The 23,405-nt window shown below is 42.8% G+C and overlaps 1 protein-coding gene across 4 annotated transcripts in view; it reads left to right on the forward strand.

Moving 5' to 3' along the window:
• The window catches only part of grik4 (glutamate receptor, ionotropic, kainate 4), a 347,454-nt gene extending 325,369 nt beyond the window's left edge, over positions 1-22,085 (forward strand). For 2 of the 4 annotated variants that reach the window (XM_085184287.1, XM_085184286.1), the window contains 8 exons: positions 2,616-2,729; positions 11,154-11,263; positions 12,267-12,440; positions 12,805-12,970; positions 13,690-13,915; positions 14,782-14,910; positions 14,992-15,110; positions 16,887-22,085. In XM_085184287.1, coding sequence (XP_085040413.1) covers positions 2,616-2,729; positions 11,154-11,263; positions 12,267-12,440; positions 12,805-12,970; positions 13,690-13,915; positions 14,782-14,910; positions 14,992-15,110; positions 16,887-17,276 — 1,428 coding nt within the window. In that variant the 3' untranslated portion in view covers positions 17,277-22,085. The other 2 variants (XM_085184288.1, XM_085184289.1) reach the window with 2 other exon arrangements.
• Positions 22,086-23,405: the final 1,320 nt, after the last annotated feature.

The following is a 23,405-nucleotide window of genomic DNA, read 5'->3' on the forward strand; positions in this document are numbered from 1 at the left end:
GCACATGGCCATAACCATGCTGCGTGGAACCTTAAGACATCTGTGCATTAAAAAAAGGCCTTTAAACATCAATGAACAGAATCAACATTGTAAAGAAGAGTGGACTAAATTCTTCCAAAGTCATGCAGAAAGCCAGTACTTCCAGCTGTTCCTAAAGGTGGTTCTACAACTTACAACTTTTCCTTTAAAAAAAAACAAGATTTTCACCATAGCTGTGTGGACACCACTGTCTTGTTCTTCTTAGAGAAACATAGAAACAAACCCGTCGTGTATTGCTCAGCTTTCATATAATTTACAGCACATTTCCTTCATATCATACAGCCCCCTTCCTTCATTTAGCAGTTGGCCTTTTCAGCTTAAGTATTGTATTTTTCAAAGCAGTCACAGCTTGTTGGTGGCTTGTTTCCTGTCAGCTGCTTTAGCTGAACTGACCTTAACAGACTTTCCTCCTGGATCAGTCTTGTTGCTGTTAAATCTCTGAGTGAGCCCTTATATTATTTGCTGTACATGGCTGTTAACAGGCAGATAAGGTTATATAAGGGATGAGAGGGAGAGGGGAAAGAAGTAAAAGAGCTGTTAAAAAATTAAAAGGGCGGGGTGAGTGAAACAGACAAGTGTTAAGTCAGTCCTAAGAGGTGATCTGTCTTAATTCTGTGGGCTAATGGAGGGCAAAGCCATTAAGTATGTAACGCGTACAGTGCCTGCTCTTGTTATTGTCACAGTCCATGTCCCCCCTACATCCATGTTTAACTTGCCTCTGGAAGGTTGACCTTCAGAACGGCCATGGGTGAAGTCGACATGTGTCTCTGACATCAGCTTGAGCCGTGGATTGGCATGGTTGAGAGGGATTTTCATGGTAAAGGCGGTATCTGCAGGGAAGTTACACAGTAGACAGAAAGGCTTTGGAGTGTTTGGTTAAAGGCATAGAAAAGAACAGGAAGGATGGCAGTGTAAGAGGATTGTGGGAAAATATACAGGCCTTGGCTACAAGTTGAAAGGACAGGTAAAGAAAGGAAAATGGAGGAAGAGGGGTGTTATACACTTGGTAGGAGCAAAGGAAGACAGCCTCAAGATATTTTGGACAACAGATACCCGTCTCCCTGCCAGTACCTTTCAGAATGAGCAAGATTTCACTGAGCATGAGGATGATTAGTCTGACGGGTGTCAGACAGCCTAAGCTAACAATGAGTCAGGCCAAGAAGAACCCAGACACAAGTCTAAGAACAGTATGTGCCGGTTACCTAATCCACAGTGCTGCGATTAGAGAACAGAGACATACAGCATCTCTAAAGACCAAAATTCAAAGTCTAAGTCAAATGCTAAATCCTCAAGGGTAATGTTTAATTCATCTCTCACGTTCAGTTTCGCATCCTTTTTACTGGCTTAGCATGATCTGATTGAATGCAAGTGGAAACAGGTATGATGCAATATTGAACAGGCGACATTACACTGTGTCTTTTCTTCAATACTAGAAGGCATAACAGCAGGGAGGCAGAAGAATCCAGTAATCAATATTAATATTCCATCGCCACATAAATATTTCACTGGATGTTACAACTGTGTGTTCATTTTTCAAAGGATCTGTTACTTTCTTTGTTAAAATTGCCTTGATGGTCATTTGCTGTATTTGGATTCCTTCCAGCACTGGGAGCAGGCAATCAGCCTTTCAAACAGCGGTCAGAAACAAGACAGGAGGCTGGGAACAGATGATAATCTAGGGTCAGCGCCTGCAGCCTGAGAGTAGGGCAGCAGGAGACACTAGGCCTCAGTGTGGAGTAAAGGCTGCCGTGAGGTTAAAGAGATGCAAATGTGAAGTGCAGAGTATTAATTGAAGCACAGACGGAGTCAGACTGGGGGTTTCTAGATGAAGCATTTGAGGTCAGAGTGATTATAGAAAAACATGACATCGAAATGGATGACGCGCCTTGGATGTGTGCATGTTATGTATGTCAGATGCCCTCCTCGTTCCTTGACATAGAAACAGTATGTTGTGGATTTTGACTAGTGTCTGCAGTGCTGCAGCACAGCTCCCTGCTCCTCACTCTCATTCTCCCATTCCCCTCTATGTCCCCAATCCTCTTAGTCCTCCTGCAGCAGACAAAGAGGAATGCATTGCTGCTTTCACTCTTTGCTCCTCAGGGAGATGAAAAATCCCTTGCAGTTGCACTTTGCTGGCCTGTATTATTAGTACAGAGCCATTCAGCATTCAGCTGCATTGACCATTTCTACGTGTGTGTGTGTGTCTGTGTGTTTTACTAGCCTCTGCTTTGTCGAGTGATTTGTCTTGACAGTGCTCCCTTGGCCAGCCACAATGGTTACCCTGAGCTCTCTCGTGCTCTACACACACACACACACACAAACATACACACAATGCCAGTGCCGGATTATCCCCATCACGGATAGCCGTATTGGTGGACAAAAAGCCTAGAGGATACAAAAAGGGCATTATTAGGGAATTAGCAAACCAGTAGCCCACTTCTTATGTCATCCTCGTCTTTCTTTTTTTTCAAAATCTTCAAATTATTGGGTATGTCACAAACACTATGCCATGCCTCAGAGCTGTGCTGTGTGTGAGTTGGACTTTTCATGCAGTAATACTACTTATCCTGTTGCAGAAAGCAGACCTGGCAGTCGCAGGCCTGACCATCACAGCAGAGCGTGAAAAGGTGATTGACTTCTCCAAGCCTTTCATGACCCTTGGTATCAGCATCATGTACCGCGTCCACCTGGTGAGTTAAGTCCCCCCGCACACACCTATTATACCTGATCGAACTGCCTCTCGTACAGCTTGCGGATAAACCACAGCAGGCTGTCAGGCATGTCTAATGCCTGGAAAAGAAGCACTCTGCCTTCTGTCCTGTAGACTCTTTTTCTCTCTCTTAGTCCGTTTAAATTCCTCCACAACTTCTCCCCTTTTACACCTTATTGCCTCTTTACCAGCTACTCGTTTTCCCTTTCATCTGCGTTTTTTCATGCGTCCTCTTCCTGCTTTACCCCTGTCCTCCAACATTACTTGCCACTTCATCCTTCTCCTCTGTGTCAAGTTCTTTTAATTTTTCCTTTGTCCACCCATTTCCTCCTTTTGTTTCCGTGCCCCCCCACCTCATTCTGCCAGCACCAGATGGCTCATTTTATGGCGTGAACTGAATGATAAATGTAACACTTTCACAGTTGTTTTCTGCTTGCTCTCTGATTGGATTTCGCCATCTTATTCTCACAAGCAATGCCCTCCATTCTCTGCAGAGAGCAAGTCCAAGCAAGAAACAGCGAAACAACAGCAGTGCTGGTAGAAATGAGCCAGTGTTTGCGCACTTAGTGGCCCATTAATCATCAGTCCTCCCCCAAAACCCAAGGTGACACTGTGGGGGCCACAGTGGCACTGGCCACAGTCTGTGCTGAGGTGATCTAGCACGTGTGCAGGCTAACATTAGTGTAGCATCCCAAAGGGGCATTTTACTCACATTCCCATTCCATCTTGCTCCTGTCTCCACTACTTGTAAATCTCCCTCCGTGTCACCTTCCCGTAGTCTGTGCACAGTACGCATAGGTGAGGCAGTGAGGCACTCAATTGAGCGGCAACAGTTGGGGAGAATCAATCGACGTTCGCAGCAGGTGCAACGTTAAATGGGCTGCTGGGCAGCATGTGACCTCTGAATTGGGAAGCAGGCAGGCGGGTGGCAGCCTGAGGATATGATATGGAGCTTATGTCCCACAGGGTTGGCACACAGAGCCAGATAGTTGAATTAGCAGAGACTTGACCCAGTTGACGCCAAAATTCCTGAGTAAAGCGGTTTCTATTAAGATAAGATGTGTGAAGTCGGTAGAGGAAGGTGAAAAGATAAGAGGGAAAGAAGACAGGCATAAGTGCAGGTATCATCTCTCTTTGTCTCTTTCTCTGTCTCTCATTTCCTCACGCTCTCTTTACTTTCACATTGCCCCTTGGCATTTTCTTAGATCCGATTCAGAGTGGTCCCTCAGCATGCTCTAAAATTCGATATTTGAATTTCTGTGACTGCACTTGTTTAGTTCTAATCCACTGACTATTGATCTGAGGCACAGTGATTTCTACAAGGGGGTATACTGCTTATTTCAAACTTTAAATGAAAATTTCAGTCCAATCAATAAGAATGGCGAATGCAATAAAATACAGCTGCCTGTTGGGTATTAATTATCCTCACACTATCGCCAGTTTAATCTCCATTTCTCTTCTTTGTCACAAGCATTGCATGTCTTTCTTACTCTCTCGCTCTCACACGCACAGACACACGCACACCGTTTTTTCGCTTTCATTATTTATTCTTATTTTATGTTTGTTGCGTTCAAAGCACACGTTTACATTCTTTTCAGTGAAGGCGATAGCTTTAACGTCAGGCGTAATCCTGTTACAAAGCTGCTGAAAATGTACATTTCCTGTTTGAAACACAGGTGCAGATTTGAACTAACGCTTCACTGCCTCCACCCCCTCCCACACCCACACCCCAAACCCCCTCCCTTGCCCTCCACACCACCCACCCAGCCACTACAACAACTGTCACAGACAAGTTTTCTGTGGAGTGTTCAAAATTGCAGCAAATCAGAACATTTAATCACCTGTCAAATGAGTTAGTGTCTTCGTGCTATTCTCTGAAGGGACTGCTGTCTGTTATCATTTCTGGGACACTGACTCTGCAATAAATACAAAAAAAAAAAAAATCCAGACAGCTTGCATCTTGCCTGCATAAGAAGAGCACTACCTGTCTATATGTTTCAGCTGTCTCGCCTGAATGTTTTGTCTGGTTGGGGATTTGTAGTTGGGTGCTATTCGAGGCCATATAGTGTATTTTATATGGTGGGGTATTTGACATGCATGTAGCTTCAGGCCCTATAAATAAAACGGATTTGCTTCATACACAAATCAAAGAGAAGCCGGTGCAATATGAATCACTGCGGTTATGAACCCAGACACTACCTAAAGCGACTGTCAGCTTCATTTCATAAAAACCTTTCGTTGTCTTGCATTCATCATCCGTACAATATAAAAACCATATGCTGCATGCCAAAATCCCAGCACTGTGAGCGTCTTTAAATCTGTGCCGGTTCCATCTCCATTAATTCGCTGACTGTGTAACAAAGTATATGAGTGGATGTGTGCATGCTTGTGTGTATAAGAGAAAGAGTGCCACTTAATTAGACATACGGGTTAATTAGGGGTGTGTAGAAGCTGTGTCAGATTCAGCAGCTGCCCTGAGGGTAGAGTGTAGTATAACGAGCTTTATTGACTCACTGGCCACAGAAGTCCTCAGACAAAATTACACAAACAAATGAAACCCTGTGCACAGAAACACAGACGCAGCTCGTGGAATTTAAAAACTTACCAGTTATGTTATTTAGGGTTATTTTTAAATGCATTTTTTTTCCATGATAAATCAATATTAAATTTAACACTAAACAGTAGGTTGTGTAATATCATTAAATTGTGTATATATGTGCTTGCCAAGCACTTTGTTAGGTACAACTGTGCAACTGCTCATTAATGCACAGGCTCTAATCAGCCACTCACATGCAGCAGCTACATACATTTAAGGATGTAGATATTCTAAAAAAAAAGACCTGTTGAAGTTAAAAACTGGGCATCAGAATGGGCTACATCAGCAGAAGACCATACCGAGGTCCCACTCCTCTCAACTAGCATAAAGAAACTGAGCCAATTAATCATACAGGTTCAGCATGCTGGTAGTGTGATGGTGTGGAGGATATTTTCTTATCATCGTTTGGTCCCTTTAGTACAAACTGAGTATTGTTTGCGACCATGTCCATCCCTTTATGACCGTTGTGCACTCATCCTCTGCAGGTTCCTGCCCACAGGATAATGTGTCGCGTCACAAATGTCAGATCATCTCAGACTGGTTTTAGATGTGGGATCATCTTGATACAGAACAGAACAAAAGGCTGCCAACATCAAGAGAAGAGCTTTGAATATCTTCCATGAAGCCTGGGGAACTATTCCTAAAGACTCCTTAGGAGAAAGTTCAGGGTGAAGAATAGAGCTGCTCATATCAAATGTTGACTTTCAAGCTCATTAGGAATGTTTTTGCCTTTTAGATTGTATTTCCGTGGATGCATGTGTTTCATTAAACCGCTCTACCTATTTCCCATTTTCCTAGCAACATACAAAGAAATAAGGGGTGTCTTGAGACTTTTGCACTAGACTGGAAGTTTTATTCTTTTATTTTGAAAGTAACCCTAAAACTAGTAGTGATGTGTCTTTTTTTTTTTTTTTTAGTTATGTTAGAAGAGTTTCAGCAAACACAAAAGCACAGCTTTGTTTGTGTGCAACTCACTCAGACATAAAGCCAGACAACCCGGTGAGCTCAAGAGGCAGCAGGATGTTGTTATGAATATGACCCTGTGACCTCAACCAAATCAACTGCTCTCCACAGATTGCCCCCGCGGCAATCTCAGCAGCCGTAACAACTGACAGCTCTAACACAATTAGAAATGCACACACTATCAAAGAGCTTGGGGGGGAATGGCAGAACAGAGACACAGGAAGGGACAGGAAGAAAGACGACATAAAAGAGAATAAGCAAGAAATAGGTAGAAGGACATGAGGGAAGATGGAGAAATGAGAGCAAGGAAGTGAGCGACGAGAGTGTGAGAGCTGAAATGACAACGGGAAGTCTCCTTCGGAGAGTCAGTGTTCAGGCAGGAAGCCTCAGGGAGCAACGGTGTGGTATGAATACCAAGAGGAAAGATGACTAGGTGAAATCCTCAACTGGATAACCTCACCGGCTCCCTCTGCCACCCTCCTGGCATGTAGGCAGTCCCCCGAGAGTAACGGAGAGGGGGGGAAGCGGGAAATATGGAGGGACAGCGGGAAGTTGAGAGAGAACAAGGGCAGTGCAAGGTAAAAAGAATGAGTTTTTCATCTGTGTGTTGAGATGAAAAAAGGACACATAGCTACTAAAAAAGGCAGCAATTTTTCACTATTTTATTTGTTGAGATGGACTCATAAAAGCAGGTCTTAGAGGATGTTTTGCCCTCTGTGCCACAGGTGCATTATTTTACTTCCTGGGATTTGCCTCATCCCATATATATCATCTTAACATGGCCATAAAACTGCTATAAAATGATACCCCTGACTCTGATAAAAATCATTCAAATATGGCAGCAAGTACTTACGCTGTGAAGAGACACTCATCCAGTAAACATCTAATTTGGTCCTTGGTGTACTCTGTTTATATTTTATTACTTTGTTAATTATTTTCTAGTTCTAGTCTACAGTTTATCTGCAACTTTGTGAGGTACAGTCATTCGAAGGCTTGTTAATGCAAATATCTAATCAGCCAATGCACAACACATTTAACCTTGAAGCAGATGGGCTACAACAGCAGAAGACCACACCGGGTCACCCACTCCTGTCAGCGAAGAACAGGAAAATGAGGCCACAGTTTCCACCAGCTTACTAGATGAACATTGTTCGGTATAATTTCTACTGCAATATTCGAATGGTACAGAAACAAAAGCATGGCTTCATCCTCCCTTCTGTCAATGGTTCAGGCTGCTCATGATGGTCTAATGGTGTGGAAGATATTTTTCTTGGCACTCTTTTTTTAAACACCAACTGGTTTTAAACATCACAATGAGTTCACTGAACTTAAATGACCCCCAAAAAGTCACCAGATCTCCATCCCATAGAGCACCTTACAGATGTGGTGGAATGGGGGATTTTCATCATGATGTGCAGCCGACAAATCTGCAGAACGTTAGCGGTGCTATCATGTCATTATGGACCAGAATCCCTGATGAATATTTCAGGCACCCTGCTGAATCTACACCATGAGGAATTAAGGCACTTGTGCAGGCAAAAAGGTGGTCCAAACCAGTATTAGCAGGGTGTACTTCATATAGAGTCCAGTGAGTGTATATCTTCTATTTAACAGTAACTACTGGATTAGTCACGGATGCTGTGCTTTCCTTAGCCAGCAGTCAATGTGCTTTTCTGTGCTGAGTGGTGGGTGCTCCCTGTGCAGTTGCCCAAGCACATACTGTATCTGCCCTGCTGTGGATGACTGACAGTTTAGACAGCTGCTGACAAGATTAGAAACACAGGCACACACACAAACACACAGGTGCTTGACAGTCTGTCATGCACACACAGACTCATCGTCCAATATAAAGAGAGACTGGACCACCTAAATAAGATTGTGATGTAAAGTATGTCTCAGAGAAATTACTAAAAATATTTAGTATTTGCATGCATAATTTATTTATGAATAAATGAATGAAAAATAGGTAAACCCTTGTATATGTTCTGCTTTATAATTTCCTTACATCACTGGAAATCCTGAGTCACCCTGCCCCGTGAGGCACTTCTCCTCAAACAATGTTTAGTGGTTCGCACAGCAGTTTGTGGCACAGCAATTTTGAACCCATCTTGATTGATTTCTTTTGGCAGCACAGCGAGCATTTACATATTAAGCACTTGATAAAGGTGGTATATCCAATATGTTAGAAAACAGCTGCCTATTTACCCATCCGACAGGTCCCAAGTACCATTAGCATTCACTTGCATTTCCCTTTCCAGCAATTTGTCAAATGTAAGTCCAGTAGTCATTGCTTTACCGCTGTTTTGGTCCACACCAACTCCGGGGGGTGAAATATGGCTCCTTAGCTGTTAAACGCTCTGCTATTGTGGTGCAGATTGTATTCATGAGAACAGGAGCAGAGAGGAAATAAGGTAGTTAAGATCAGCGCGAGTGAGCCAAAACAGTAAAGTTGGCACGGTAAAATAAAAGCACTGCACTGAAAGGTGTTAAAGCACTGCTGAGCTGTGTGGAGCTTTAATCGAGTGATCACACACCATGTTTTTCCATGTCACAAGATCATCATTAAATAGAGTTTCATTAAGCTTGCTCTTTCTAGTCCTTAGTTTGATCTAAAATGTTTTTAATACAGGAAAAAACTGAATAAACTATCTTATCTTTGGAAATATGCACACAGATTTTAAAACATTTTCATGCAGTTTCCATTTAGCTTATCTGAAGCTTTGTGTGCTCATTAATTTGTCTACTCCAGCTATGGATTGTTCCGGTTTCTAACTCTTAAAAAAAAAAGTAAAACACTTTTGTCTCTTAGTCTCAAAGCCAATACATAAAAGCAGCAAAGTCGAGCTTTCTAAGCAGCAAACCTCCTACTGTTTTCCTGTTGTCCTTGTAATCTTCCTGTTGTCTCGTCCTAGCTTTCTCTACGTCTCTATTTCTGAGTTGCTCTCTTGCACCTTCACTTCACTCTGCCATCTGTTAGCACACTAGTCCCACGTCTCTGCAGTGATCTTCATCTTAATAATAGCACCTTGGTGAAAACTTAACATGTGGACGAGCATGCCCAGCAGTTCACGAAGCGCTGGGTCAGCATGCATCAAACTGGACCAGCAAAACAGGAGGACTCATGTCAGCACATACTGCTGCTACTCCAGTAATGCCAGTGCCAACCGAAGGCAGCCTGGCACTGATGCTCACTTTACAACATGAATCTATACCTCTGACATGGCCATGGTGTGTTTCAGCTCTGCACTATTCCATTCTCAGACAGCTATCGCCATCGTCATAAGCAATTACACTCTATAACGTGGACTGACATACGTTATGAGTGGCAGGCCGATTCAAATCTTGCTCAGAGTTATTCGGCAACTCTCTCCCCCTGCTTCTCCTGCTTTCTGCACCACTCCTATTTTACACAGTCGGGCTAATATGCAAGTGATTACAGACGCATTAATGAATTTTCATCTCCGCACAACTCTGAATGGGGATTCGTTTATCATAACAAATGCCCACCAAAATAATTTCAGCCTCTTTGCCTCAAATTAAATTTTGGAGGGCCTCAGAAATGTATTACTGCAGCGTTTTGGCACGCAGGAGGTCTGGCAGGAATACTTAATTGGGTATTTATTTATTAAATTTTTTTTTTGCATAAATGCAATTTGGGCTTGTTCACGTGGACTCCACAGCGGTGCCTTTGACACAGAAATGGACAATGAGGAATTTCTACACGACTAAATGTGTCCCTCTCATAGCAACACTTAGACAGTTGGTTGTTTGATCACCTCCATTATCTAAGCGTCCTGCTGGCCCTGACAGCCACCTCCATTTCATAGTCATTAACAGGCGGCGGACGTGCACTTGTGTGTAAATGGCTAATATTCCCCTGCTGACATTCTGTCGGGAAGGGTCTAAGCTTAGCGTGTGCGTGTGAAATATGAGCAGGCACAAACACACATATAAACAAGCGGGCCCAATCATCCTGGCTCTGGTTCACCGGTAATTGGTTTCATTTAGAGGACAATGTTGCATAATGAAACATTAGGAATTAGCCCCTATATTCCCATCGCTCTACTGGCTGCCAACCTCATTTTAGCCATGTTATCTCCTGGTTACCAATGCACATTTATATGCAACACCTCATAGCTGCTTCAGCACAACTAGCCTTTTTAGCCAAGCCGGAGCTATTAATCCCCCCCCCCCCCACCACCTGTGTACACTGCCCACTCCCGGTCATACTGCAAGTCAACTATAGGTCATGGAATTGAATTTATCTTTAATGTGGTTCTAATGGTTTAGCTGATTATTTGACATTTCTCTCTCTCTACATGCAGACTTGTAGAGGGTACAAATGTTGCCTTTTGTTAGTTTTGACCTCTGATTTTTCTGTACGACTAAACCTAATAATGTATCTATCACAGCTTGTTGGAAGTTGTGAGAAATTTTTTTTCAGTGTTGGAATGCGGGATATAAACCTCTTATCAGTGATGTCGTATTATCATACAGGCCTCTGCCACTCTATTGACAGTTCATGGGAGACTGAGTTTGCGCTTTCATACAATGCTGATCTGAATGTTTACATGCAAATGAGATTGGTATAATTAAAGTGCTATCAGTTTAGGACAGGGAAAACCTATGCTTATCGCATCAAAATCCGTTTATTTGCGGTCACAGTCACCTTTTCCATCTTCTCCAAATTACACAGGCACCAGTAAATGTTGGTCAACACACACCGAACTGGAGGTGGGAAGAAAGGGAAACAGGACTGAAATGCAGCAATCATCACCTTTTCTATGTTTCCTTCTTTAGTTTATGTCCAAGGAGACCAGTCATTCTGTGTGTGTTGTCTTCCAGGGACGTAGGCCAGGCTACTTCTCCTTCCTGGATCCCTTCTCACCGGGTGTTTGGCTCTTCATGCTTCTGGCCTACTTGGCTGTCAGTTGCATTCTCTTTCTGGTGGCCAGGTAAGGAGCTCAACCATAAAATGCAGTCTGTACAGATAAGCGAGAGACAGGAGAAGAATGAGGCAAACAAATGGACTTGGTACAGAGAGTAAAAGCACACACAAAAAAAACGTTTCTTTGGGCAATATACGGCGGAGGAAACAGGTGTTTGTTCTCTCGCTTCTCTTTAGCCTCTGGTTGATCTTGAACATCACAGAGGAAGAGACGTTCTCCACCAGTGGCAGGTCTCTAGCTTCACATTGCCACCTGCTGGTGAAGGATGGCACTGCCACAACTGCTGCTGAAAATCATAATTTCCTTTGCATTGGAAATATTACTACTATTACTATAATGTTACAGTATATCTAATGAAGACGCTTTAATGCAAGAAAATGTTAATTGAATTCTGCAGCACCTTACAGAATCAAATTAAAAGTACCAAGACCTTCAAATTTACCAGGTTTCTAAAGATAGCTCTACGGGTGGTCTTTGGTGTAATATGAAAATCATTTATAAATGTTGGGTGAGGTGGTTTGATCGTAGCAGTTTTGGAGATAATAATATATGTACTCCTTTTTTTAGGTGTTTACTAAGAATAATTTTTCCACCCATGATCACAGTGGGCAATATGGTAAACGTCTGGGTTGTTTAAAGTTTTTTGTCCTTCTTTTGAACTTTGTTGTAATTATTTGTGACTCAGAAAGAAATTCTATCTTTGCCACGTGAGTCACACGGCTCGTCGGCTCAACCCAGCACAGAACAGAGTTGTCACAGAACTGTAGCTACATCTGAGCACCCCAATTACACCGCCTGCATCCTCGCAGTTTAAGTAGGCAGAAGCGAAGCACAGGTTGGTTCTCCCTCTGCAGAGCCAAGGTGACTTTGTCCTCACTTGACTGAGTTGTTTTCTCCGCAACCCTCATTTCTCTTCCTATCTCCATTCCTCTCACTCCCCGTCTCTTGAGTTTTGCTCTTATCAGAATACATAATCGAACTTTCATTCCCACTCTCTCTTTCCCCACAGGCTGACACCTTATGAATGGTACAACCCCCACCCTTGTTTAAAGGGACGCTGCAACCTGCTGATCAACCAGTACTCGCTTGGCAACAGCTTCTGGTTCCCAGTTGGAGGCTTCATGCAGCAAGGATCCACCATTGCTCCTAGAGCTCTGTCCACACGTTGTGTGAGCGGAGTGTGGTTAGTATTGGCTCCAGATGCACGGTGCAATGCGCAGGTTTCTCCATCACGGAATACAATTCATCAGTAACGCATTCTTGAAGCTTAATTCCAGATTTCAAGAGTGAGATTGTGCATTTGTGTGCACACGAGGCATCGTTTGTGTCTGTCTGTCCGCCTTTGCAGCTAGAACTTTATCCACCCATTAATCCATCCGCCATATCATCTACTGAATATCCTGTCATGTCTTCTCCTCTCAGGTGCGCAGTTATTTTAATCCTTCTACACCTCCACCCAGATCATTTATCTTCATGTGTCAGCCTGCCCATTTACATACCTTTGCAGGTGAATACATATGTTCTTGTCCGCTGCCTTTCCCACACAGGTGGGCCTTCACATTAATCATCATCTCCTCCTACACCGCCAACCTGGCCGCCTTCCTAACAGTGCAGAGGATGGAGGTACCGATAGAGTCAGTAGATGATCTGGCAGATCAGACGGCGATAGAATATGGCACCATGCACGGTGGATCCACGATGACCTTCTTCCAGGTTAGAAGTTACACACATTGCTGTATATGCCACATTGTTTATCCTCCTAAATCTTCTCTCACACATACATACACACTGTATGTAGGCACAGGCTCCCTTCGGAGCACATGGAAGTCAATGGGTCATCTGTGATCAGCTATCAGCTGTCCTTTTCGTCACCCTCCTGTCCTTTATGTCTTTCTCCTCTAACCACAGGTTTTATCTGTTTCCTGTCTCTTTTTTGCCACAACCATTCAATATCCTTCTCCTCGGGGAGATGGGGCACCGTCCAGGACCCACGCTATCCTCTTTCATCTTTTGAGATTTGACCTCAGCGAGAAAAGGAGAAAGACACTGAGCAGGAGAAAAAGAGGGTGTTAGAGGGGAGAGAGACAGTGAAGGATGATATTGGGCGAAGGGAAGAGAGATATTAGCCTTGTATTCCTTGGTGCTTTCAAGTCCACTGGACCTTAAATAACTCAGGGAAGACAGGCTGAGAGAAAGTAAAAGACAGGTGGAGGTGTTAAGTGAAGTTTCTGTTCTGAAGTTTCTCAAATGGGAAAGAGGTGCGCTAATAGAAAAAAAAAAAGGGGGGGGGGGGGGAGCGCTCTGATGTAACACTCCATCAGTCCAAAAAAAAGCAAACCAAACCAAACCAGAAGAGGAGATGCTTTGTTAACTGTCTCTCACTCTCTGTGCCTGTTTCTTCTGATCTTCTCTGCTCTTTCGCGCCTGTGCAGAACTCCCGCTACCAGACGTACCAGCGCATGTGGAACTTCATGCAATCAAAGCAGCCCAGCGTGTTTGTGAAGAGCACAGAGGAGGGGATTGCCCGTGTCCTCAACTCTAACTATGCCTACTTGCTGGAGAGCACGATGAATGAGTACTACCGCCAGAGGAACTGCAACCTGACTCAGATTGGAGGACTGTTGGACACTAAGGGCTATGGTATCGGCATGCCACTGGGTGAGTGGAGGACAAAGTGTTGAAAATTGGAGGACACTTGAAAGTGTCGGATAAGTAAAAGCAGGAGGAACTTGGTCAAGAAGTTGAAACATCTGATACAAGTTGCAGAGAGACAGAAGCCAGTTTGCCAGAGTAATGCGGGGGCAAGGCAGTTAGTGTAAAACGAAGTCAACGGAGGAGAGAGCTGATGGTTTCGCTTAAATGTGCTGTATAATTCATTCCCCTTCTTAGTGAAGCTAAGACGGGGAATGAAGAGCAGAGGCATTAGTTGGAGGATACACCATAAACATCACATTGGAGAGTTGAATAAAAAAGTAAAGCCTCAGCAAAGCCAAACCATTAGCTGCTATCATGGGGCAAAATGATGCAAAAAGGGAGAAACTAAGAGAGCTTTCATGCTAGATTTTAATAGAGCAGCTGTTGCCATGCAGTGATGGGAAAAGTGAGGACAAGAGCGAGGGAATTTGAGCTATTGTTCCTGTGAAATGTGAAACAGTTTCTGCGCGACGCTCGCTCGCTGCTCCAAGAGTATAAACACGGGGTTTACTTACACTTTGATCTCAGATTGAGTCAAACACACCTTAAAGTAAACAAGATTAATTTCCATTCCTTTGATGTTTAAAGGATAGATAAGCCATCTTTTTAGTGGATGATGGCGCCGTGACCTGTAAAACATTGGAAGATCATTGTAAGCTCCTTAATCTCAGGTTTGAAATCTTCGTTTTGTTGGTTCGGGCAAAGCGTGGTGAAGTGACGCGCTCTCACATTTGCCACGGCATACCAGAGGAAAAGGAAGAAGAAGAAGTCAAGGAAATGTCACTCTTCGTTTGTACCGTGTCCCTCGTTTACTTTTCTCTTCCCTTCAGGGTCAGTGTACCGTGACGAGTTCGACCTAGCCATCCTCAAACTGCAAGAGGACAATCGTTTGGAGATCCTGAAGAGGAAGTGGTGGGATGGCGGCAAGTGTCCAAAAGAGGAGGACCACCGTGCTAAAGGTTTGTCTTTGCAGTTAAATCCACATCTTGGTTGATGATCCCAGAAAACACTTATCCCACCCAATCCCGGCATCTCTCCAGGTCTAGGAATGGAGAACATCGGTGGCATCTTTGTGGTGCTGGTGTGTGGCCTGCTGGTGGCAATCTTCATGGCAGTGCTGGAGTTTGTCTGGATGTTAAGGCACGCGCCAGGAAATGAGGTGAGAGAGGGCTATCTAACCTGCATCTGCTTTGTCTCCCTCTCCCCTCCCTGGCACCTTCCCCCTCGCGGAGCTGCTAGGCTTTTCCACAGTGCGCAGCTTTGACAGGAAGTTATGAGCACAAACCAAAGAAATACCTCGTATGTTTTTTGTATTCATAGCAGAGAAGCATCCATTCTTACCATATATATATTACACAGAATAATCAAACTGTACAGTAAAAAAAAGATCTTGTTTTAGTTATATTTACAGGGTGCTGCAAATCTTTATCTCAGCCTTAATCTAGTGACCTTATTTAAAACACACTCGCTGTTGTGTCCACGATTGTCAAAAACTACATGTCCTTCTCACCATGAGCAGTTGAAATATGGACAGTAGAGGATTAGTCATGGCAGTCAACTAGAACCTTGCGCTAAGAATGGACTTCAAGCAAGGGCGTCAGATTTGTTTTGGAAGCAAAACAAAAAAGACAATGCTTTCTGGAAATGTCAGGACCAAGAGTCACTACAGCTCGGTCACATGATGTTGGTTATTCAAAGTAACAGGAGACAAAACAATGATAAATGACACCTGAAACACTTAAAAGTGCCACGCTATGATTTGAAAGTTGCTGATACAGAAGCAAAATCACCAGCCAATAATGCAAATATTTCAAACTGCATCAGCACATTAGCTGTCCTCTGAGGCTGAAGACAGACCTGCATTATTACAACCTCTTAAACAGCAACTTTAAAAATATTTTTTTCTAATGATTTCTACTTAGGTAGGAAGGAATTTAGATGCATTTTTTTAACTGGCGAAAGTTGAAAGTGCTTTTGAAAATTATGCTGAAAGTGTGTGGTATTGTAATCCAGTATGAAAATATGATTTCAATGTAGCTTCATCTGGAGGGAGGACTAGCAAGCAACATGAGTGTCCTCAGCATCCAGATGTTCTGCTGTTTGGAGGATTTTATTTATTTATTTTTTATTTACAATAGACAGATGAGTTTAGTGCTAGTGGAAGGGGCTCTCCTGCGATATTCATGAGGGAGGACTGCTGTCAACCACAAAAGATGACTTGAAGAATCAGAGAAACATGTGCATGCAGTGATATCATTACCTCCGATGTGATTTCTTTAACAGATACTTGAATACTATTTGACACTGTGATTTTAACTCAATAAACATTCAGAAAGTCAAAAAACCCACTCATGTGATTTCTTCTTTTGGAGCAGTACAGATTGATGTCTCACTCTAAATTGTGAACCCTGTGTGTGTTTGTGTGTGCGGATCTATATATGTATCGTTCATATTTGTGCATCTGGATTTACGCCTGTGTGCATCTGTACAGTGTTCGTGTGTAGCTTGTGTGGATTGGTGATGAGTTTCTTTTCCGTCTTGTGCTTGAGCTGCGGTGTCACGTCTGTGATTGTGATTATTTGAGTTTATATCCTTGTGTTACACCCAGCGGATCACTCGATCACCAGTCCCGGCGATAAAATGCGTGTGCTACACTTGTGGATGTGAAAAGTAAATTTAACAAGCCCGTGTGTATTATATGTGTCGCTGATTTCACTGCTGGCCGCTCACTCTGCACCAGCCTTTTAACTGTCGCCCATGCAATTCACCTATTATGAACATAACCCTGAAATGTATCTGTTGTGTGTCTTTGATGTCACTCCGCCTGTCCTGATTGAGTCCATAGTCAGTGAGTTGTCTGGCCTCTCTCTCTTTCTCTCCCTCTCTTATTCCCCTCTGCCCTATCTTTGTTTTCTTCCCGTGTGTGTGCTTGCAGCAGTCAGTGTGTGAGGAGATGCTGCGGGAGCTCCAGGGGATCGTTCTGTGTCGCGACAGCCTGCAGGCGAGGCGCCGCCGGGCAGCGTCGATGCTGCGGCCACGGCCCTTACCTCTGGAGGAACGTCGGGCGCGAGCTGCCGCTGTCAGCCTCAGCAACGGAAAACTGTGCGGGGGCACGGGACTGCCTGAACCCCTTTCCCACAGACTGGCGCAGGAGGCTGCCCTGGTCGCGAGGGGGTGCAGCCACATCCGCATTTGTCCCGAGTGCAGACGCTTCCAAGGACTGAGGATGCGCCCCACAGGGGGCCCAGGGGCCCTCCCATCTCCCACTCACAGTGAGGAGAGCATAGAGTGGGACAAGACCACAAATAGCAGTGAACCTGAATAACGCCCCACAATTCCAGCAGGACTCCCTCTCTTCTTTCCAGGGATCAAAGATCATGTGGCATTTTAATTCTGCCATCCAGAGTTTATCCTTAAAGGACAGGACAATGCTGTGGACTTTCTTTTACCCCTGAGGCAACCGCCAGCAGTGAGTTTTTGGAATCTCTCCTTGGGCGAATTTTTTCCTTGGTCATAGGAAAAACTGATGAGTCTGTCTCGTTGTGGTCTGTCCCTGGTGGCCCTCTGTACCGTGTAAAACAGGACAGACAAAAACAGCTACGGGGCATTTGTACTATGCAGTATTTCCAGTCATTTATCATTGTGCTGTTTCTTTTCTTTCCTTTTTAAATTATTTCTGTCCTCTGTTGGATTATCAGTACTGAATATTGTTATTCTATTGTTAAAAAAAAACAAAAACTTTAAACAAGGTCCTTTTTTTATCTGACAATTTACTCTAGGAACGTATATTGCCTCTGAAGAGCTGCAGAGATGGACAGATTAAGGCAAGGTCAACCTTCACGTTCTTTTGTTTTGAAAGTGCCAAAAACCACAAGCATCATCTTGTGGCTGAAGAAAGCACCACAGCCTTGAGACGACGGCAAACTCATGTGAACATAGAAAACAAAAGGACAGACATGCGGACACAAAGACTCCTTTTATAGTAGTGATATTCTATTAAAAAATGTTTTAACTGTTGGGATCTCTGAAAGACAGTGATGCATGTCCAGAGGTGTTGGCCAGTGCTCACTGAATGAGTCATCCTGAAGTGGTTCTAGGGTAGTCAAGTCAACTTAAAGAAGGATTTTCTCTTTTGAATACCTGCTTAAAAACATGATGTCTCTGCGCACACAAACGTACATGCACAGAGACATCCTCTTATATCATCCCTCTTCTGTGCACTGACATTACTTTCTCCTCCATCTGTCCTCCATATCTGACACATTTCTTGTACTTGCACCAGTCCCCTTTATGCTCTCTTGCTTACAAATATATCCATTGTAAGTTATAAGACATCATTTTTTTCTTTTTTTTCCAGCTTACATATTCAGTATGTGTATCAAACCCAGCATATATTAGAACCAACCAAAAACAAAGTCCTCGGTAGAGTGAAGGGATTTTTATATCAGCATTTGTCTTGGCTTGTTTTAAATGTCAGCGCAGTTAAACTTTTATTGAAAGTGATATTTTACACACTGCTCGGAGGAGACAGCCTGGGTGCACTCTGACATTTTGATACTATAATTTTTGTGAAAAAACCCCAAACCAAACTTAGAATACATTAACCAGGCTAAAACGTGGCGGATATTTAATGCAAAGTGATGCAGGAGGAGCTGAAACACTCTTATTTTTCCTTTCCCCACTACTAAAGTATTTGAAATGATTAAAGTCAGTTACCTTGATTTGCTTTGCGTCAGCCATAACTTGAAGAAGTGAAGTAATGAGAATCTACCACCAGCAGCACGAGTCTTAAAATCGCCGCACTTTCTGCTCGCATTACAGAGACATGTGGCTTATTTTCCTGCTGTACCGGCTGGTTTGAAGGTGTTTCTGTACGATAGCCCGACCGTTTCACAGCGAGAATCAACGGTCATCCAGCTGTCTGTTCCGCTTCTTGCTTATCTTTGATGTGCCCATCATTTTAAATCTGCCCATCAGGTTCTGTCAATCACCATCCCTCAAAACCAGGCTGCCAACTCGACACAGCTTAAAGGTACCGCTGCAGCGTCCCTTGTTCTTTTATTAGCCACGAATGCTTTCTGCCTTCATCCTTTTTCATCTGCAGGTTTTCATGCTTGGAAATTCATGCATATTATCATTTATCATCCTGTAGTAGAACGCAACATATTTTGATCACTCTGTCGTTTAAATGAACATTTCATATTCATGGCACCAAACTCTGCACATCTTCAAATACAGTACATCTAATCCCCCAGTAAGAAGCTGCTGTGTTATCGACCCACAGAATTGTGTGTATTTACAGTATAATCATCGATATAATCATGGAGGTGCCCGGTAATGTGTGTTTTATTATTGCAGAAGTAAACTCATTTGGTGTTCATTATGTTCATAGGACAAAGAGATGCGCACTTAGGTGTGTGCAGTGATTTAATGGAAACATTTAAACACACACAGACACACACCATGCAGAGTCATTCCCAGGATCCTCACAAACAGTTAATGTACACTTTCTGTAGCTCCATATATAATAACAGGTTTAAATCAAATTGCCAAGCAGATGGCAAAGAAAGAAGACCCACAATTCATCGTTTTTTTTTAATGAAAGGTATTTCTATCCATTTGCTGAATGTCCCTAAGAAACTCGTGAGAGTTTGAAGGCTCTCGCTGCTCTCAGTGCTAACTTCTTAAACACTCAAAACATTTACAGGGGGTGCTAAATCAAGCGTAGTTGGAATGAGATTGCCAATTACCTTAAAGGCACGAAGAGCAGTAGAGTAAGAATTAAAACAAATCCCACAGAAACACTGGGCGACCTTCTCTGGGAGACCACTGAGAGAGACGGCTCGGTTTGGCTGCTATGTTTTATATGCTTTATTTTTCTTATGTTGACATTTTTATTCCATTATAAATACATTTCTTAAAACAACCTCAATTCTCTGGGATTGCTGGCTTTGTCTCCTTTGTTTTTTTTCTGCTGTGATGTATTTGACCTTCTGGGCTGTTTAGATATGTCATGCTAAATAGCTTCTGAGTGCGCTTTCTTTCTATTTTTTTGTTTTTTGGGGGTTTGTTTTAGGTGAGGAGGGGGGCATTATACAACCGGGAGAAATATGCAGAGCACGCAGCTGCTTTGTTGTGACATATACGCATGCAGAGAAGCATCAGGGACGTATGGGTTTCTGGATGAGTACACAGAAAAACTATCGAGTGAACCAGAAGGATCTGATGCACCCACATCTCGTTTCTCCCCCATAACTGAATTAACGTCTGCTCACTCGTGAATCCTTTGAACAGCTGAGAATTTGTGTGGGCAGGCAGTCTAACAGAGGCTAATGAGTTTAACAGCTCGCTCATGTGCTGTATAAGCGTCCACTCACTCGTAGCCCATCTATCACTGTGATTTTTCAGTGGATATTTCCGTCTCCTCGGGACAGTGATTGAACGCCACACAACACCCTTGGTCTGATTTATACTTGAATTCAGACTGCATCTCCCTCTCCTCTCCTCTCCTCCTCGAGTGCCTGCCTCACAATCTTCCCATTGCAGCGTTAGAGATGACAAGTTTTCTTTTCAGTTTGTCACCACCCACAGCTCGCACACACATGCATTAAAAGCGTGACACACTAAACACTCACCGCCACCTGTATGTCACAGCTGTGTCAACTTTATTTTATCGTGCTTGTGCTTTTTCTTTTTACCCCTGGTGCTCCAGGTTCATGAATTAAGCGCATCTCTACCCACCCTCTGCCTAGCTGCTGTTGGATTTATGGAGCACATGATGAGCATTGAGTGCCTGCAGAGGTGGGTGAACAATCTACTTCACTCCTCGAGCTCACCCAGCTGTAGCACATAGCAATACCAGTTTCCTTGTAGTTGATTGCTGTCGTGCAAGGATTAAGGAATTACAGTGTACCGTGTAGTCACCCTAACAGCTAACATCCACATACACTTGGAAGAATAGCTTGTTCCATGTTTGTTTTTTGCTTCTTTTTGGGGGGGAACCTGTCTATAACATTTTGAGATATTGAGATTATTTAAAATATATATATATATTGTCTATACTGTTGCATTTAGTATGACTTTACTGCCTTTTTAAAATGGTAATTATTGAATCTATTCATTTTAATTCTGCTAATATTGCATCCCTCTGTCAAACAATTGCTTTTTCCTGGCAGTATTCATAACAGTATTCAAGACAGAAAGGCACTGCTACACATTTTTTAGTAAGTGCTTTCCTGCTGCTTTTATTATTTGCAATTAAGTGATTGCAATCATTTGCAGAAGGCTTCTTGTTGTTGTGTGCTCAAAGAAAAGGTATTCAGAGTGCAGAAATTCTCTATAAGGTGAGACGCTGTCAGGGCTGTTATACAGCCTTTTGTTCGCTGACAGTTGTTGAACATATTGACCAAGACATCTTGACATTGTTTGTCTTTCAGAGAAATAAAATGGAGCTTCATTTCCTTTGTGTTTGTTCCCTCACTTTTCACTCCTGCCTTGATCGATGCCTCACAGAAGAGGAGGCACTGATCACCTATTTGTGTGCGAGTGGGTGGGTTAGAGAGAGCGTGCGTTTTGTATTTTTTTTTTTTTGTCCTATGTGATTTCTCTCATGCTCTTGGCAACACAGGAAATCACAGCCTTGACATTTTGCTGTATTGTTACCCACATACTTGACAAAGGTGGTACACAGCCAAGTCAAATTCCAGTGGAAGCGTAGCCGACAGCGCTCTTTGTCACATACCCACCAGAAAAATGAAAGTAGAATCCTGTTCTTACAGAAATCCGTCACGTGGGTACTTAATAACAAAAACCAGGCGGGATTTTGATTTTTGCTAATAGTGAGTTACAAAAGTCATTTGTTTTGGCCAGATCGCTGGTCTTTCCTGACCCTGGATGAAGGTTTCAATGACAAAGATAAATATCAGTCCATTTCTGTAATGGCTCCATCATTTGCACAGCATCGTTTGTCTTTGGGCGAATGCTCCGGTGCCAGAGTTCAAATTAGAATCTGTTCATTAATCGTGTTCACGGAGGACAAAAATGGTACGTTTGTTCTGCCTGCTAGAGAATGTATAGAGAAAGGTAAACCCACAGGGAAAAGATGCACCTATTAATGGGCTAATGATATATAGTACTAGCAATTACTAGTATTTATATATATATATATATATATATATATACACACACATATCTATCTATCTATCTATCTATCTATATATATATATATATACACACATATCTATATATATATATATATATATATATCTATATAGATATAGATATATATATACATACATATATATGAAGTACATTGGTCTAAATGTTGTGCATGTATTGGCCATACAAAGCTCTAAATTGGATGTTGGCTGCCTTTTGTTCCTCTGTCAGTATGATCCCACACTGCTTCTGGGGAGGCCAATCCATGACTGATAGTGTTCCATTTTGTGTTTTTCTGTCCAGGTATGCTTTTACTGCGTTGGCAGTGCGTTTAGGATCATTCTCATGCCGAAAAGTGAAGCTACTTCTAATCAGATGCTTTCCAGATGGTATTGAATGGGGATTCAAAATGTGAAAGTACTTCTCTCCCTTCATACATGACAAGATTCCCAACACCACTGGCTGAAATTCAGCCCCAATCCATGACTCCTGCATGTTTCACAGATGGCTGTAGACATTCACTGTTCTACCAACAGTTTCAAATTTGGACTCATCTCTCTATAAAGACCTGTTGCCTCTGATTTTCATTCCATACCTCAGACTCATCTCCCTCTTTCCCTTCTTTAAAAATGACTACTTGACAGCCACCCTTCCACTGAGATCGTTTCTGTTGAGGCTTTAGCAAACAACAGATGGATCTACTGAAGGGCCACCATTTCTCCAGTTTTTAAGGACACACTACACATGCAGACATATGCAGTGTTTTCAGCTAATAGCTCTTTAGGGATCAACTTATTGGCTAATAAAATACTATTTTATCCCTGTCAAACTTTAGTATCTTTAGCATCTTTTCAGCAATTTGAAGAAATGGGAACAAATTTTGTGATTAAATGATTTGTGGTTCAGTCTTAAGTGGCTTTACAAACAAAACAACAGTCTGCTGAAAATGGACTAGATTGAAAATGAGTGAAAAAGCAGCTAAAGTCCAAAGAAAAACTCTAAGGACCTTCAGAAAGCCTGGAGAAATATTGCTCAAGACCACTTTTAATATAAATTTGACTCCTAGGAAGGAAAATGCCAAAAATATGGGGGTAGCTCAAGACTTTTGCACAGTATTCTATGTAATACAAATATTTTTTTCTTTTTGATGCTTAAACTGTATTTGACTTATCAGTGCTTGCTAATACATCTTACATCACTGACTGCTGCAGGGCTCATAACATTTCCACTATGGGAAGATAAGGCACAATGTGCCAATTGTTATTTTTCTGCACCTCCACTAACAGGTGCTCTATGC

Source organism: Neolamprologus multifasciatus, chromosome 14 (assembly GCF_963576455.1).
Source record: "Neolamprologus multifasciatus chromosome 14, fNeoMul1.2, whole genome shotgun sequence".
NCBI classification, from domain to species: Eukaryota; Metazoa; Chordata; class Actinopteri; order Cichliformes; family Cichlidae; genus Neolamprologus; species Neolamprologus multifasciatus.